This window comes from Podarcis cretensis (genome assembly GCF_951804945.1).
Source record: "Podarcis cretensis genome assembly, chromosome: 8".
NCBI lineage: Eukaryota > Metazoa > Chordata > Lepidosauria > Squamata > Lacertidae > Podarcis > Podarcis cretensis.
In genome coordinates, this window is record NC_137177.1 from 40,430,282 (window position 1) to 40,449,043 (window position 18,762).

At 44.0% G+C, this 18,762-nt stretch overlaps 1 protein-coding gene across 1 annotated transcript in view; it reads left to right on the forward strand.

Annotated features, from left to right (window-relative positions):
- The window catches only part of HYDIN (HYDIN axonemal central pair apparatus protein), a 137,968-nt gene that overhangs the window by 62,287 nt on the left and 56,919 nt on the right, over positions 1 to 18,762 (forward strand). The window contains exons 25-36 of the mRNA XM_079988354.1: positions 5,631 to 5,739; positions 6,143 to 6,262; positions 7,093 to 7,302; positions 8,975 to 9,112; positions 10,318 to 10,495; positions 10,586 to 10,713; positions 11,230 to 11,363; positions 12,271 to 12,407; positions 14,421 to 14,548; positions 15,858 to 16,049; positions 16,760 to 16,909; positions 18,394 to 18,633. Coding sequence (XP_079844480.1) covers positions 5,631 to 5,739; positions 6,143 to 6,262; positions 7,093 to 7,302; positions 8,975 to 9,112; positions 10,318 to 10,495; positions 10,586 to 10,713; positions 11,230 to 11,363; positions 12,271 to 12,407; positions 14,421 to 14,548; positions 15,858 to 16,049; positions 16,760 to 16,909; positions 18,394 to 18,633 — 1,864 coding nt within the window. The remainder of the gene's footprint in view (positions 1 to 5,630; positions 5,740 to 6,142; positions 6,263 to 7,092; positions 7,303 to 8,974; positions 9,113 to 10,317; positions 10,496 to 10,585; positions 10,714 to 11,229; positions 11,364 to 12,270; positions 12,408 to 14,420; positions 14,549 to 15,857; positions 16,050 to 16,759; positions 16,910 to 18,393; positions 18,634 to 18,762) is intronic.

Consider the following 18,762-nt stretch of genomic DNA (forward strand, 5'->3'; position numbering starts at 1 on the left):
AAGTGGGGGTTTGTTCGTAACAAAGTTACCGGACCTTAGATTTACCCTGTTGCATTTTGGCCACATAGAAGATAGAGACGTTACAGTTTGGATATTGGAAACTTTTGGCTACTGTTATACTTCCTTGCTTCTTTGCTTTTCTTTATCTTTGCCATTTGGATACAATTGAATGCTCCCTCTAGAGGGCTTTAAGTGAAACTGTTGCACTTGGAAAAGTAACAGTGGGATTTTCCACTTGGAAATCAACTCTGTGAAAACGACCTTGAGGATATGAGTGCCCCTACAGAAGAGATAGTAACAAGGCAGAAAGCAAAACAATCTCAGAAGAAAAGGGGCTCTATATCAGGAACTGTTCCAGCTGCACAGGAAAAAACACCAGCTTCTATGGATCCTATGACTCAGGCACTACTTAAAATAAATCAATCCCTGGAAGCATTGACAAAGCTATCGACAGAGAATTCTAAAAAATTAACAGAGTTGACAACAAGATTGGATGTGAATACAGCTAGTGTTAAATCTAACACAGATTCTATAAATAGATTAATTCAGGAAAATTCAGAAACACGAAAGATTGCAGAAAGTGCAAAAACAACGGCTGAAGAGACAAGGGAAAAGTCTGGGCCTATTATTAAAAAAGTGAATGAGCATGATGCAGCCCTCTCCTTACTGGAACTTCAACGTAAAGAGAAGAACCTAAAACTTAGATTGGTGCCTGAAGGGGAAGGGGACAACCTTGTGCAATTTCTCACAGAGAACATTATAGCTTTTTGGCAGGAGGAATGGGAGGAAGAGGATGAATTTGAGATAACATCAGCCTTTCGATTGGGTAGAAAGCAGGATAAAAAACCAAGGGATTGTCTAATTACATTGAGATCAAAAGAAGAAAGAGATAAAATATTGAATCTACATTATCAAAAGGCATTGGTGATACAAAATTGTCAGATACAGATTTTTAAGGACATTCCCAAATACATTTTAGAGGTGAGAACATATTACAAAAGCCTAGCAGATCTGCTGAAGAAAAACACCATACCATTCAGATGGGAGTTTCCACAAGGATTGTCCTTTAACTTTAAAGGAAGGAAGATTAAAATAAAAACAATTCAGGACAAAGAACAATTTCTGGAGAGATACCTGGAGGATTTGCAGAAAGGAACTGTGGAGGAGAGGGAACCACCTGATATAGCAAATTTGTCATTTGGACTTTTACCACCACCATCGGAGGAAGAGCAGAAGCTTGGAGCAGTTGGAGGAACAGCTACTTAAATACAAAATGTCTCTGCAACTCCTTAGTTGGAACTGTAACGGTTTGAACCTTCCTCGGAAAAGACGACAGGTTTTTCACATTTTGAAGAAAGAACAATTAGATATAATATGTTTGCAAGAAACCCATATTGCCAGGATACATAGGAAATTACTGATAAATAAGAGACTTGGTCAAGAATTTATCTCATCAGACAAAGTAAAGAAAAGAGGTGTGGTGATCTATGCAAAGGAAAAATTGGCTCCAAAATTGATATTTAAAGATGAACAAGGAATATACCTGGCAATTGAAGTACAAATTCAAGGAGAAAAGATACTAATTGTGGGAGTTTATGCCCCAAATGAAGGGAAGGCCGAATTCTTTAGGAAGTTGCATGAGACATTAGTTGACTTTTTAGACTATAAAATCCTAATGATGGGAGACATGAATGGAGTTGTCTCAACAAACATGGATAAAGCACAGAGACAAGTGATTTCAAAAGAAGGGAGACTACCAAAGATCTTTTTCGAAATGACTGAAACAATGGACTTGATTGATATTTGGAGAACAAAGAATCCTCTAGAGAGAGAGGGAACTTTCTTCTCTGAAGCAAAAATGACATGGACAAGAATAGACCAAATTTGGATTTCTAGCAGTCTGGCGTCAAGAACAAAAAAAGTAGAAATATGTCCAAAAACGTGCTCCGACCATAATGCGGTGAAGATGGAGATGAAACTAACAACAACTGGATCCTTTAGATGGAGAATGAATGACACCCTATTCAAGGATGAAGAGATCCACAAGAAGGCCCTTAAAACATTAAAAGATTACTTTGAGATCAACAGGAAAACAGATGTGGAAAAAAGAATAATCTGGGACGCAAGTAAAGCCGTGATGCGAGGTTTCCTAATTCAACAAAATTCTATAAAGAGGAAGCAACAAAATGAGAAGAAGGAAAAATTTTTAGAAAAAATAAAAGAAGGAGAGAAGAAGTTGAGGTCCAAACCAAAGTCCCATGAGATTTTGAGAGAAATAAAGTTTTATCAGATGCAGTACATGGAGCTCATGAACCAACAAATAGAATGGAAGATAAAGCAAATGAGACAAAGAACTTTTGAATCAGCGGATAAATGTGGGAAACTTCTGTCATGGCAATTGAAAAAAAGGCAGAAAATGAATACTGTAACAAGTCTAGAAATGGATGGAAAAATTATCCACAAACCCAATGAGATAAACAATTGTTTTCAAAGTTTTTTTAAGAAATTATACGCACAAGGGCCAATCAACGAACAAGAAATAGAAGAATTCATCAGAAAATACGGTTTACCAAAAATTCCAGAACAAAGTAAAAGGATCTTAAATGAGGAAATAACAGAACAAGAAATAGAGGGTGCCATTCAAAATATGAAATTGGGAAAATCACCAGGACCAGACGGCCTGACGGCCAAATACTACAAAATGTTGAAAGAACGGCTGATACAACCATTGAAGGAAGTTTGCAATGAAATTTTGAAGGGGAAAAAGGCACCTGAATCGTGGAAAGAGGCTTTCATCTCACTTATACCGAAAACAGAGACTGAGAAGAACCAGGTCAAAAACTACCGCCCTATATCTTTACTCAATGTGGATTACAAAATTTTTGCAGACATTTTGGCAAAAAGATTGAAAAGAGTGTTGGCAGAAGAGATTCATAAGGACCAAACAGGCTTTCTCCCAGGTAGACATATGTCAGACAATGTGAGGAACATTATAGACATTTTGGAGCTGCTGGACGTTGACATTAACAGGAAAGCAGTTTTGATTTTTGTGGATGCGGAGAAAGCCTTTGACAACATTTGTTGGACTTTTATGAAAAAGAATCTCCAAGGGATGGGGGTAGGCCAAGGTTTTGAAAACGGTATAGGTGCAATATATTCTCAACAAAAGGCCAAATTAATTGTAAATAACGTGGTAACAGAAGAAATACCTATAGAAAAAGGTACACGACAGGGTTGCCCAATATCCCCTTTGCTTTTTATATCAGTCCTGGAGGTTTTGTTAAACATGATCAGAAAGGACCAGTTGGTTAAAGGAGTTCAGGTCGGAGTTAGACATTATAAATTAAGAGCATTTGCAGATGATCTAGTATTGACCTTGCAACAGCCAGACACTAGTACTAAAAGAGTATTAGAACTAATTGAAATATTTGGTCGAGTAGCAGGTTTTAAATTGAATAGACAAAAAACGAAAGTGTTGGAAAAAAATTTAACAATGGAAGAAAGAGAGAGTTTTCAGAATGAAACAGGCTTGGAAATAACAAAAAGGGTAAAATACCTGGGGGTAAACTTAACATCCAAGAATGTGAACTTATTTAAGGATAATTATGAAAAATGTTGGTCAGAAGTTAAAAAGGATCTGGAAATATGGTCAAGGTTGAAACTTTCCTTGTTAGGCCGAATCGCTACTATTAAGATGAATGTATTGCCTAGAATGCTGTTCTTATTCCAGACGTTGCAGATTGTGGACAAGATGGACTGTTTCAAGAAGTGGCAGAAAGACATATCAAAATTTGTCTGGCAGGGCAAAAAGCCCAGAATTAAATTTAAGATTTTAACTGATGCAAAGGATAGAGGGGGGTTTGCCCTGCCGGACTTAAGACTTTATTATGAATCAGCAGCTTTCTGCTGGTTGAAACACTGGCTACTTCTTGAGAACACTGACATTTTGGATCTGGAAGGGTACGACAATAGTTTTGGTTGGCATGCATACTTATGGTACGACAAGGTAAAGGTGTATAAAAGCTTTAAAAACCATATTGTAAGGAAAGCATTGTATAACGTTTGGATTAGATACAAAGATTTGTTGGAAAGTAAAACCCCTAGGTGGGTGTCACCAATGGAAGCTAGGGAAGTAAAAAAGCTTAATATGGATTCTAAATGGCCAAAATATCATGAGATTTTAGAATACGATGGCGAAAGGGTGAAACTTCAGAGTTATGAGAAACTAAAGCCTAAGGTTCGAGACTGGTTGCATTACCATCAGATAAATGAGACGTTTAAACAGGACAGGAAAATAGGATTTCAGAAAGAGAAGTCAAAACTAGAAACAGAATTGTTGGAACCCAATACTAAGAACTTATCAAAAATGTATAACTTGCTGTTAAAATGGAATACACAGGATGAAATGGTGAAATCAGCTATGATTAAATGGGCACAAGATATCGGTCATGATATTATGTTTGCTGACTGGGAACAGTTATGGACCACCGGTATTAAATTTACTGCATGTAATGCCTTAAAAGAAAATATTATGAAAATGATCTACCGGTGGTACATGACCCCAGTCAAGCTTGCAAAAATATATCATTTGCCTAATAATAAGTGTTGGAAATGTAATGAGACTGAAGGCACTTTCTACCACCTTTGGTGGACCTGCCCAAAGGTTAAAGCTTTCTGGGAAATGATCTATAATGAAATTAAGAAGGTCCTTAAGTGGACTTTTCCTAAGAAACCAGAGGCTTTCCTCTTGGGCATGGTGGGCCAAGTGGTGTCAAGGAAGAATAGGATTTTCTTTATGTATGCCACTACAGCAGCAAGAATTCTACTGGCAAAGTATTGGAAGACGCAAGAACTACCTACTCTGGAAGAATGGCAAACAAAGGTGATTGACTTTATGGGACTGGCCGAGATGACGGGCAGAATCCGGGACCAGGGGAAAGAGACAATGGAAGAGGACTGGAAGAAATTCAAAATATATCTTAAAAATAATTGTAAAATTGAGGAGTGTTAAGATGTCAGGGGGTAAGAAGTAAAGAATTGCAGCAGTAAACAGAAAATTTAAGAATTTTTTTTATGAAAGGGAATTAGGACAATGGACCTAAGGGTTGCTAAAGAACCATTAAACAAGGATGCAGGGATGGGGAGGTATGGGGAAGTCAAAGAAAGAAGGGTATGAACTGATGAGCTTGAAGTTGTACTGTTTTATATTGTTCTTTATTATTTGTGTGGAAAATTAATAAAAATTATTATAAAAAAAAAAAGATTTGAATGTATGGTATGTGCACACAACCTTTGTGTTCAAGGCGAGGAAACAGAACATGCAGGAGCACACCCCTACCCCCCCCCAGCATTGTTCCAAACAAATATTCAATAAGGGCCACAGAAGCAGCAATGAGCCTTTTCTTGTGGGGAGAGGGTGGGTGTGTTAAAAATCAACACAAAACCCCTCAGTGCACAAGACTTTAAAGGTAAGAATGTTCCCCACAATTATTCACATTTGCCTGCCCCCAAAGATTACCCTCTCACTCATATTTATACAAAACCACGTTTGTGTCCCTATTAATGTTACCCATATCCAGATTTCCTGAGAACCATTAAGTAAAATTTCTGTCCCGATATTATGACTCCAGAGAAGCAGCTACAGAAGAAAACATCAACTATGTCAATGGAGAAGAGACTGTCCCTAAGGAACTTCCAGACACTGCAGAAAGTAGCCCAGAAGCCAAGGCAGCCTCCAGGGTAATTTTTCATCTCACCTTACCTTTGGCTTGGAGACATGGCTTGGTTAGGACACACGTAGCACCTGTGGGTGATTTTGCACAAGTACCACTGATATGAACGGGCTCAGTGGGTTGCTCTCTATGACTGTCTTGAGGCTGCTAGAGCAGTCAGTGAGTATCTGCAAAAAGTTTCATGTGGCAGGAGGACATGGGGCTGTTCTTACTAGGAGGAGAACATCTGGATGTTAGAAGGTTTTCCCTTAGTTTTATCCTTGACATTTTCTCCCAGCTGTGCAAAACATTCCAGTGCCTTGGCCTGACTGATATTTTTATTGACAAGGTCTGGGTTTCTATACTGAAAACCTTCAAGTCAACCTACCTCCACTGCCTCTTGCACCCATTCCCAATGCTCTTTTTTCTAGTCCCCATTGCCAGTTGCTGATCATGGGGAAGAGGAAATTCCTAAGAAGAGCGAGGTGGAGACCAAGGAAGTCCTGTGGTGTGCAGAAGCAGATGATCATCATCTGACAGGCGTGGAAGAAGTGAGCAGGAATTTGTTTTTATCATTATTATTATATTTATTCATGTAATATATGTGTATATCACTTACTCAGAAATAATTTTCTCTAAGCTGTGAAAATAAAATAAGACAATATGTTAAGAAACCACAACACTGAAAACAGTCCAGTGATCAATCTGATAAGCCAAAGGTGGTCACACTTCAGGGCAAACAAGAGCATTCAAGTGCCTGTAAAATAAAATAGCCACTTGCTTAATATACAAGGGGAGGGGATGCCATAGTATCATCATAACTAAATGCTCTACTCCTGCTGATGGTCCAGTTCTCCAAACCTTTACCCAGTCTCCATCTGCTGATCATTCAAGGCTGGGCCAAGCTGGACTAAAGAGCTGGAGCCGTGTGTGGCTATGCCACTTCATGCTGGCTGAAGCGTACCAAAGTCCCTCTCTCCAGTGTGTGCCTCGATGTTTGTGTTTGATGATGACCTCTGCTCCCAAAGAAGCTAGGTCTTCCTCCTAAGCCTAAGGCAGGAGACAAGCCTGATCAGCAGCAGCAGCCAGACCCTTCCCATGCAGGGAGGCACAACAGTTTCAGACCTTGGTCATCACACTTGGATTGGCTAAGACACTGGGAAGAGGATCAAGACTGTAATCATCCTATAGAAATGTGCTGTACATGGGGTTTTGCACAGGAAGAGCCTGAGTAAAGGTCAGAATGTATGGAGATCCATCTTTTCGGTGCCAATTCTGCAGCCACCATGCTTTCCCCACAGCTGCATTGGCTGCCCTCATCCTGAACTGGATCTTGGCATTTGTTGGCATGCAGCCTCTGCCCCTCTCTCTTCCCGATCAGGTATTTGACATCATGCCGCTGTATGGGATGCTGGAGCCGAGTGAGATCCAGCGGATGACCTTCACATTCTATGGGCATGCTGACATCGTTGCTCGTGTCAAAGCCATCTGTGAGGTGGAAGGGGGCCCCACCTACGAGATCCTACTGAGGGGTGAGGCCTCCCTTGTGAGTTATGCATTTGACAGGAAGGAGATTGACTATGGACTCCAGGTAAGTGAAAGCTGCACACACTTGACTCTGCAGGCCTCCGGCAGGTCACTTCAGTTATTTTCCCAATAAACATGCCTTGCTGAAATCTCCCCCTGTGCTTTCCTCCAACCCACCATCCTATGATGAAAATGATTTGCAGAAGTTTATGGTGGGTTGAGTCTTATGGGGACTTTTTCAAGCCTGAACTTGTAGAATGGGTTTCCTAATTGCCTCTGAAGTATTTATTATATGCAAGAGAACACAAAAATGCTTCTGATCACAGTAGACCACTGGAAGCTTCCTCTTCCTCACCTCCCACCCATTTCTTGTTTACACCTAGTTCACACCCACTTCCCAAAAGGGAGCCCAACTTCTTTGCCTTTATATATGCTTCCCCTCCACATGACATCCCACCCCACAATACCCCTCAGCTGGAAGAGTGTCTGTCAAGTCCACTGGATTTCTTATACCTCAGAAAATGGGCTCTCAGGCTCCAGGTGTTGCTTCTCCTTATACCCTTCTAACTTCCACTCTGCATGCTTCTTTCTTGAATTGCACATTCTATGTAAGAACCATGCTGTCTGTCCCCCTCCCAAGGACCCTGCTGAAAAGGACTGTTTTTTCCTCTTCATTGGGCCCTATTGAAAGAGTTCAACAACACCTACTAAGCCTGCATTAACCTTGCCTAAAGTGATATTCAGGGAGAGAATTTGGGTTCTCCTTGGCTCTCCACTTCCTCCTCCTCACCACAGCAAAACCTGCAGTGCACCTCCACTGCCTTTATACCCCTGAGAGGCTTGCTGAGCCCAAGAACCGGGGTGGCAGTAGGGAAGATTCTTTCCCTACATATCTGCTCTCTGATTAACCAACCATTCTCAGGTGGCCTCTGTCAGGTCCTTATGCCTCTAATACATGCACCCCTCCAAGAAGAAGTCATCCCAGCAGCTGACCTTCTCTCAGGGTTGGGCAAAGCCAATTTTACAGCACGGTTTGATCCACAAGGCCACTCCCTCCACCTGCCCTACACCTTGTGCAGCTGACCCCTGCGGAAAGCAGGATTGAACTCTCCACACATCAGCTGATGTGCAGGGAGTTCAATCCTGCTTGGTTGTTATCCCCACCCCACAGCCAACTTTGGCAGGTGACTGAAACAACTCATCTGTTCATCACCTGGCATCAAATGACCGAGAGGCAGGTGATTCTTCTCCCCTGCCAAAGTTGGCCCCCATGGTAGGATTAAAAGATCTGGCTTGCCAGACCAAAAAGATTCCCCACCGGGTTAAGGTTAGGGTGTTAGGATTAGGGGGATGGGGGTTCAGGTTCAGGGATGCAAGGCGACATAGATAGTGCATTCACGTGATCTGAGGATACACAGCGACACTACCAAATCTTTCTTAAAATAAGATTTCTGGTGACTTAGGAGGGTCCTGCTCAAGTGAAACATCTGGAGATATTTTGTTGCTGACAAGATCATCAAAATACAGCAGACTAGTGCTGGTTGGACAACTTTACAAATGTGCAGAGCATCATGTATGATGTGGTGCTGGAAATATTACATGATCTCCTCCCAAACAGCTGGTTGGTGTTGAGTCAGAGGAGGGATGGAAAGAAGGACTCAGGGCAAGATGCTTTCAGCATTGCAGCAAAAGGTTTGCCTGTTCATATTGGCATCACTCTCTTTTCTCTCCCTAAGCCTTTTGATCAGATATGTGTGACTGAGATTACGCTGAAAAATACAGGAAAAGTTGGATTTGAGTACTTTGTGACTAACACCATTGCAGCTTCAGCCAACAACCCTGCACCTGGTGTGCCACTGACTCTGCCTGTTTCTGTGAGTAAGAGCAGAAGCCGGATAGATGCTGTTGTGTTTAAGGGTCACTTCTTTATGCATTTTGACTTTTGAATTATTGTGCAGGTTGTGCAGAGCAAGGCAGGCTCTTGTAAATGTGTCATTAGAATTCAGGTGGAATCTGCCTTCAAGCATGAACCCTTTTTAAGTTAAGGCTTCCTTCCTTCCTTCCTTCCTCCCTCCCTCCCTCCCTCCCTTCCTCCCTCCCTCCCTCCCTCCCTCCCTCCCTCCCTCCCTCCCTCCCTTCTTTCCTTCCTTCCTTCCTTCCTTCCTTCCTTCCTTCCTTCCTTCCTTCCTTCCTTCCTTCCTTCCTGGGCCTCTCTGTCTGTCTGTTCTCTGGAAAGAGCTTTCCTTTAAGATAACTCATTCATCTCACAAAGACTCAGGCTGAGCAGCACACCCCCCCCCCCGTGTGAGGTGAAGTCCATCCTATAGATGTCAGAAGGGAGGTTTTTGGTGTGGAGAGCCTTCCTCTTTTGCTACTTGCTCTAGGTTCCTTTCTTGTAGGTGGGGTCAGCATTGAGCCAGTTGCTCTTTCACAACAAGAGAGGGGAGCATTGACCATTTTCCTAACTGGAGGGAAATGCCCCTTAAGTGTTTAGTTATTTGGTGCCTCACCAAGAAAGCCTGTAGTTTTCTTAGCGCAGGCCTGTGAGATGCCCACCAAATCCTGTCCCTGCTCATCTTGGGTGGGAAAAAGTAAAATTTCCAGCAACAATAAAATTCAAAAAGGTGGGGAGATGGCAACCCTGCCTCCTAGACTAGAGACACTGGAGACACAGGCACAGTCCATCAATCTGGGACTGGGTCTGTGAAGATGCCACACTATCCATGCCATCATCTCTTTCCATTCCTTTAATCCTTACTTGGGAATTTCTTTGAAAGCTCAAATCCTTCTGTATATTTAAATGACAAAAGCAAATGTGCTTAATTTGCATGATGTCTCTGGTAACTAAACCTGGCTTTTATTTGGTGGGAAATCTAAATTTAAAAAACAATGCAAGAGTTTACACAACCATCTGTGTAACAGGCTAACATAATGTTTCTCACTGATCCAGTCCATGCCCAAGACAAAGAAGATGCCAGGCTGTCCACTTAAACCATTCTATGAAGGCAAGATTGCTCAGCCCTCTATTTGGCAAGGAGCAGTGTTACCTATTCAGGATTCTCCCACTTGTATCTCCTAGAGTTATATTGAATCTGGGAAGGAGCAGGTGTTGAAGGTATATTATTTGCCTGGCGTTCCGGAGGTCTTCCAAAGAACCTTCCAGATCCAGGTGGCCCACATGGATCCAGAACTCATCACCCTGAAAGGAGAAGGAATCTTCCCCAGAATTTGCGTGGATCTACCCATAAATGTTAAAGGTAGGGGTTAGTATCCTAGAGCTTCCACCTTCCTTGGAAAGTGCAGCTCCATCCCTGGTCCAAACTCTCACCCCTTTGTGCTTGCTGTAGGAAATGACCGGTACAGCATCCTCCTAAGAGAAGTCAAGGAACGCATGGAGCAGGATTCACACAAAGATTCCATCAGTAACTCGGAGGCAGTGGGCACAGACCCAACCATGGAGGAATCCAACTCTGTAGTAAGATTAAAAGCTCCTTTGCTTGCTTGTGAGCTAGGCTGGGGGCTGGGCTGGGCTGGGCTGGGCTGTGTGAGGGCTGGAGTTGATGTGGGACACATTGGCAGGGGGAACTGGAATTATTATTATTATTATTATTATTATTATTATTATTATTATTATTATTATTTTATACCCTGCCCATCTGGCTGGGTTTCCCCAGCCACTCTGGGCAGCTTCCAATCAAATATTAAAATACAATAGTCTATTAAACATTAAAAGCTTCCCAAAACTGGAAGAGCCATGCAAGCCACACAGGTCTGACATGCAGAAGGAAGGGCTGAGCAGGAGCACAAAATGGCAGATGGCTTCTTCAGAAGGGCAAAAGTGGGCATTGGCAACCACGGAGGTGTAGGAGGCCAGTAGATCAAAAGCAATTGATAGAAAGGGGAGCTTTCTGGTGCTGATGCTGTAGGGGAAGCAGGAAGGGCTGTGCAGGCTTGGGTTTAGGTTGGCTGACTGTCTACTTGGTCTTGACAGCTTGCCATGCAAGTGCAGTTGGAGGTGGAGAGGCTCCTTGTTCGAGAACATGCCTTGGAGCAGCAGATGCAGCTTTCCCGTGACCCAAAGGAGGACCCTGCCATCAGCCAGCGAATTCGCCGCAGATTTGTCAAGTGGGTGCAGATCTCCTCCCTATGGCCATTTCCCCAGACTGCAGAGTTATGAGGGGGACTCCCAACACCTGAGTACTTGGAAATAAGTGGAGAATCTCAGGAAACTGCCTGGTCCTCCCAATCCACCCAGTTTCCTCTGCCTCTGGGAAGTGGGGAAACTTTCACCATGTGAAGTTTCTTGGCTTCGCTGGCAATCTCTATTTGGACAGTCTGCATCTGTAGCAAGCCATCAGACTCTGTCAGAGATGCATGGGGAGTCAACCCATGGCTTGTCCAGGTATTCTTAGCTGAATGCTGTTTTGAATCTACCTACATTTGAACTATAATAATAATATAAGAGGAGCCTACTGGATCAGCCAACAGCCCATCTAGTCCATCATCCTATTTTCACAGCAGATGCCTGTGGGAAACCTTGAAGCAGAATCTGAGCACAAAATCACTCTCCCTTCCTGTGGTCTCTAGTAACTGGCATTCAGGAGTATTTCTGCTTCCAGCTGTGGAGGCAGAGCATAGCCTTCATGGTTAGTAGCAACTGATAACCTTTCTTCTTCATGAAGTTGTCCAGACCTCTTTGAAAACCATCCAGGTTCATGTCCATCACTGTCTCCTATGGGAGCAAGTTCCATATTTTAATAGTGCTACATGAAGAAGCATTTTCTTTTACCTTTCCTGTATCTTCCAACATTCAACTTCATTGGATAATAAAAGTAATCCCCTCCCAAAGGGCTGCAGTGCCATTTCTGTGATTGGCACAATGTCACTTTCCGCTCTGCTTCCCTCTGCCATAAGTATGCTCTGGCACTTAAGTGAAATGCTTAAATCCTCAAAGTCCTGTTGAAAATGCAGCCCTCGCTATCCAGCTGAGCATCAAACATCTATTTACAACCAGCCGTTGCTACTTTTTCAGAGCACAACTCCCTGAGTACATCTTAGACTTTGGCTACATCATCCTGGGCACCGTCCGGACCCACATTATCAAAATCACCAACACTGGCCAGTTTCCTGTGTCCTTCTATGCAGATAGGCGGAACTTGCGGGACTCAGGTAATAAGGAAATCTGGTTCCTTTTCATTTCTAGCTCAGCCTATCCTGAAAACTTGATTGATCAGTAATTGAATGGGAAAAGCATATATAAATATATTAAAAACCCAATGAATTTGCCACCAGTACAGGCAATTCCCCTCCCACCCCAATTGTTTTACTCTCAGACACTGAACACTTTTTTCCAAATAAGGTTTTCTTCCGCATCCAGTTGCCCACTATGGGCAGAGTATGGGTAAGTACAAAGACCAAAGAGAGAAGGAGATGTGTGGCCCTGTCAGGATTCACATCTGATCCTGCTCAGTTTGCCCTGTGCTGGGAAGATTATTATGGTTGGAATGGCTGCTCATCTGACTGCTGTGAAGGTGGTCAGTGGTTCCCTCAGCCCCAAATTCTTGAAATAACACTACACAGAGCCCTCCCTACAATTGCATTTCTATGGTCTGAGATTTGCCTATCAGCAATACAGCTATGTGGACGTAGCCCCTTCTCTTTTTCTTTTTTTAAAATAATATTTATTCCAGTTTTAAAAATTACAAAAGAAAACACTAGATTAAGCAAGAAAAAACAAGACCATGAATAAGGTAAAGGTAAAGGTACCCCTGCCCATACGGGCCAGTCTTGACAGACTCTGGGGTTGTGCGCCCATCTCACTTAAGAGGCCAGGGGCCAGCGGTGTCCGGAGACACTTCCGGGTCACGTGGCCAGCGTGACATCGCTGCTCTGGCGAGCCAGAGCCGCACACGGAAACGCCGTTTACCTTCCCGCTGGTAAGTGGTCCCTATTTATCTACTTGCACCCGGAGGTGCTTTCGAACTGCTAGGTTGGCAGGTGCTGGGACCGAGCAGCGGGAGCGCACCCCGCCGCAGGGATTCGAACCGCCGACCTTTCGATCGGCAAGCCCTAGGCGCTGAGGCTTTAACCCACAGCGCCACCTGCGTCCCTAAGACCATGAATACAAACAAGCAAAAAAATAATTAAAAAATTTTTAAAAACTCAGAAAAATACAAGCAATCAAGAAAAGAAAAAAAGAAAAAAGAAAAGGGAAAAAAAAAAACAAATCAAACCTTGCCATAACTTATTTTCCATTTGCTTATTTCCTTGACCTCCTCACACCTCCCTTTTTTTGTATTCTAGTTCAATTAGATATTTCAGCAAATCCTTTCCATCTTTGTTTTTATCCCAATAATTTATCTTAACATACTGTAATTTTAAGGGACGCGGGTGGCGCTGTGGGTTAAAGCCTCAGCGCCTAGGGCTTGCCGATTGAAAGGTCGGCAGTTTGAATCCCCGCGGCGGGGTGCGCTCCCGCTGCTCGGTCCCAGCGCCTGCCAACCTAGCTGTTCGAAAGCACCCCCGGGTGCAAGTAGATAAATAGGGATCACTTACCAGCGGGAAGGTAAACGGCGTTTCCGTGTGCGGCTCTGGCTCGCCAGAGCAGCAATGTCACGCTGGCCACGTGACCCGGAAGTGTCTCCGGACAGCGCTGGCCCCCGGCCTCTTGAGTGAGATGGGCGCACAACCCCAGAGTCTGTCAAGACTGGCCCGTACGGGCAGGGGTACCTTTACCTTTACCTTTACCTTTTACTGTAATTTTACGCTCTCTTCTTTCACCAATTAACTATCCATTTTTACTTAATCCTTTATATCATTTCTGCTATAACCACTTAACTTCATTCCATGCCCCTTCTCATGCTAATTAGCAAGAATATGCATTTGTTAGGTTTCGCTGCTAATTTCCCACATTCTGTTTCTCTCAGAGGGAATTGTACCAAGCAAGCAAGCCTGACATGGCTGCGCTGCCTTCAGTTTTCCAACCCCAGGGGCTTCCTCAGCCTAACCTACTCCCTGGGTATGGGGGATAAAAAGGGTGGAGAGAGAACCTTGTGCAGCCATTCCAAGCTCCTTGGTGGAAGGGTATCATGTCAGTGTAATTGAAAACAAACAAACCAATGGCTGATTCCTCCTTGCACACCTGAATTGGCAAGGAATGACATTGTTGCTCTTTTGAGCCAGGTTTCGACACAGAGCTGGACAGAGTGAAGAACCTGCCCTACTGCGAGACGGAGACATTTGGAGTACGATTTGATCCCCAGAGTGCCAACCAGCCCCTGGGAGAGGTGGAAGTGATCCTGCCAGTCAAGGTGCCTTTCATTTTGCAGCCCGCCATGCTGCACTGCCTTGGGGCCCTTGGCTGAGCTGGGGATGGGGAAGGAATTTGGGACATTGGAAAAATGGGACACTGCAAGGAACTGAAACTAGTGGGTTCAGCCCTCTTAATTGACATGTCCTACAAGGCAGGCAAAGTTTATGATGCATCACAGCTAGGATGTAACTTTCAGAAAGAAATGCAGTCATCAGCAGAGCCATGAACACCCACTTCAGTTGTAGCTACAGCTGGCCTCCCATGATCCACTTTGAAGTCCTTAAGACAAAGCCTGCCATGAATTATGGAGCCACATGGGTGGGCAGGGGAGACCAGCAACTGGACAACTGCATGGGAATTTATGGAGGGCAGCTGTATAGGCCATAGTAAAGGGGAAGGGACATAGCTGTGTGATAGAGCACTTGCCTGGCATGTAGACTGTCCCAAGCTCAATCTCTAGCAGCATCTCCACATAGGGATGGGATAAGATTTCCTATCTGAAACCCTGGAGAGTCGATCCCTGTCAGTGTTGACTGTACTGGCCTATATGGACCCATAGTCTGACTCAGTATAAGGCAGCTTTCTGTGTTCCTAAGAACGGCTTAGGAAGGCCACATCTGACTCCAAGGCAGACAGTGTGCTCCAAGAAGTGCCATAGGCAAACTGAGCCTTTATAACTAGAGCAATTCCTTCTGTCTGAACTGAGCCCAGCTCTCTTTGGTCAGACCAGGCTCCTTAAAAGTGCTCTGGCCTGGAGTATAACACTCCTTTGGGACACAACAATGCTGTAGAATGGAGTGTGAAAGGTGAGGCCATGCCAAATTTTAGCATTGCACAGGGGAGTGCTGAAATTTGAGAGCCCCATATCTGCCACTGTGGCTCTGCCCACTTGTCAAACCTGGCCTGTGAGTGGTGGAGGAGAGACCGATCCTGTAGCTCCAGGCTCGATCTGCAGCACATATATATGATTTCTCCACCATTTGATACCTGCATGGTGCCCCAAGTGCCATTAAGTGTACAGTGGTACCTCGGTTTACAAACTTAATCCATTCCAGAAGTCTATTCTTAAACCGAAACCATTCTTAAACTGAGGTGTGCTTTCCCTAATGACGCCTCCTCACCATTTGGATTCTGTTTTTAGACCGAGGTAAAGTTTGCAAACCGGGATACTACTTCTGGTTTTGCGGAGTTCGTAAACCAAATAGTTCGTAAACAGGACTGTTCTTAAACTGAGGTACCACTGTATGTGTTAGAGGTTCCCATTTCCTGCACATGGTGCTTAGGTCCTGTTTGTTGTTTTTCTCCAGGTCCTGACCGGACCCACATTCAACATCTCTCTACGTGCTATGGTGATTATGCCATCTCTCTGCATGTCCAATGACAATTTGGAGTTTGCTGCCACTCAGTGCGGCCAGTGCCAAGTCGAGACAATCCAGCTTCACAACCAGCTTCAGGTCACCTGTGAATGGTTTGCCACCAGCAGCGAGCAAATAAAAAAGGTAAAGTAGACCTGGCCGCAGGCTTCTCTTTCCCCTTTTCTGACCATCAGGTTCCACCCTGCTCTTTCCACGAGGGTTGCCACCTCATCAGAAATGAGTCAGCCTCACCTGTGCCTTGAACAGCAGCTCAATCTCCAGAAACTGACCAGTGAAGCTTTGCACTGGATAGAGATGAAGTTGTACTTAAAGGTGTAGCTACAGATGATAGCTGAAAAGCTGACAGAATCTGCCCTCCTTTTTCTACTCTTGAGGCTGAGTCCTTTTGATCCATAAAGCACTGAGGCAAGGTCTCCAGAGGTTCAGAAAGGCAAGTACTCAGAGGCAGGCCCTGTAGCTGGTTAAGCCCACAACAGGCAATTCAGCTTCAGACTCACTTGAGCCACTGAAGAATGCAAAATAAAATAAAATAGTGAGGTAAAACACTCTCCTCAGAGAGCATTGCTGCTGCAATGAGGAAAGCATCTTTTTCCTTCCCCGTCACCCTAAACTGGGGAAACCTTTTATTCTTGTGCCTATGGATGGAGGGCACCACCACCCAGGGTGCACTGAATTGCCAAGAAACATTGGTCCATCTACCTGGCTAGCAGGTTGTTGCATGTAACAAGACAGCAGGCACCTGAATTTCAGATGCAGTTAGGGTGGGAACAGGTCTGTTCACAATAGCACAGAGATCCATTGCTCAGTGATGTCATTGTTTGTTGTATGTTTAGGTGGACAAGCACATGCCAATGGCCTTACGTCGGAAGATGCGCCGTGAGTTAAAACACAAGCCCAATGTCTTTGAGATGATCCCTCCCTATGGGATTCTGGCTCCGGGGGAGAGGCTCAATGTGCAAGTCAAGTTTGCACCCAGAGAAGAGGTAGGAGGTCAGGATGCTGTTCATGCTATTGAACAGTTGCAACTCTCGTTGCAAAGAGGGTTCAATGGTAGCACATGAGAGTCCTCTAGTCAGTATTTGGAGGGGGGGGAGTGATGATTTAAATGATTCATTTGGTGACAGTTAGTGTGAATTATTTTAGCTTTTTAAATGTTGGCAGACATGTCAACAAGTCTTTTAGAGTTGAACCACAGCATTGATAGCCCTGCTATTGATAACATTGAAAGCGATGATGTTTTGGAATGGAAGGCTAGGTCAGCGGTGTGTTCGCCCAGAGTCCTTAAGGATCAGAACATGGGAAGGAACTTGGCCTCATTGAACATAGAGCACATGAGGTTAATAAAAGCTGTCGAGAATAGGCTAGGTCCAGAACAAGTTGGGGAGAAAGTGACTATTCTGTTCCATTTGGAGCGCTTTAACTTGTTTTTATAATAGGAATGGTTTTATCTGCTTTTTAATAATGACATGTTGTATTGTTGTGAAAGATGGGTAAGAAATTTTACAAATGACAAATAACAAATAAATAAGGTATCAACAGCTTTAGCCTTGATAGCCAAGAGGGCTTTTCCAGTTTAGAGGGTTAAAGAAAAGTACTGATGACAGGCCATGAGGGATGAGAGGAATCTTGGTCTGGCCCAGCAAAACAATCAAAAATCTTGTGGCACCTTCCAGGCTAATATGTATTTCATGGCAGGAGGTTTCATGGGCTAGAGAGAGCCTGCATTATCAAACATCAAGTGCTGCCTTCTGCTGGCAGGTGTATTTATATCAGCATGGGTGGTGGAAGAGAATGTTATAACAGGGAGGCCAGAACTCCCAGCATTATAATAGATGGGTAGTTGACATTACTATGCTGAGCACAAATGTAGAGCAAGACAATGCAGCAAGTATGAATCCATGGGCATAGTTTTCTTACGACTGCTAGGCAAGAGCTAAACTTGGGCCTTTCTATATTCTTTCTTTCTTTCTTTCTTTCTTTCTTTCTTTCTTTCTTATATAAAAAGAGGTTGGATGGTCATATGTCAGGGATTCTTTAGCTGTGAATCCTGCATTGCAGAGAGTTGGACAAGCAGGGGTCAGCAACCTTTTTCAGCCATGGGCTGGTCCACCGTCCCTCAGACCATGTGGTGGGCCAGACTATATTCTGAAGGAAAAAACTGAACGAATTCCTATGCCCCACAAATAATCCAGAGATGCATTTTAAATAAAAGCACACCTTCTACTCATGTAAAAACACCAGGTAGGCCCCACAAATAACCCAGAGATGCATTTTAAATAAAAGGACACATTCTACTCATGTAAAAACATGCTGATTCCCGGACCATCGGTGGGCCGGATTGAGAAGGCGATTGGGCCGCATCCAGCCCATAGGCCTTAGGTTGCCTACTCCTGGATGAGATGAATCTTGGTGTCCCTTCCATCTCTACAGTTCTGTGAAATAATCTCTCCAACTTTTGTTATCTTAGAAATCCTACCGCCACTACCTGGTTCTGAGCATTTCCCAGAGCACCCAGCAGCTGCAGCTGAATGTCTCTGGGCAAGGTCTGGAGCCGCGTCTAGAGTTCACTCCTTCCATTCTGGAACTTGGGCCCCTCTTGCCTTACGCCGTTGGGGATGAGGCTGAAGTGGTGGTGAAGAACCCTTGCAGCTTCCCCATTGAATTCTACTCCTTGGAATTTGACCAGCAGTATCTGTTGGAAGAGCGGGTAAGAACCAAGCACACTTCCTCCCATCTGAGGCTGCAAACTCTAGCTGTGCATACTCTGCTAATCACACTGTTCAAAGTGTGGTACAGTGTCAACAACAGATGGTGGGCTCAAGTCTAACAGGTTATG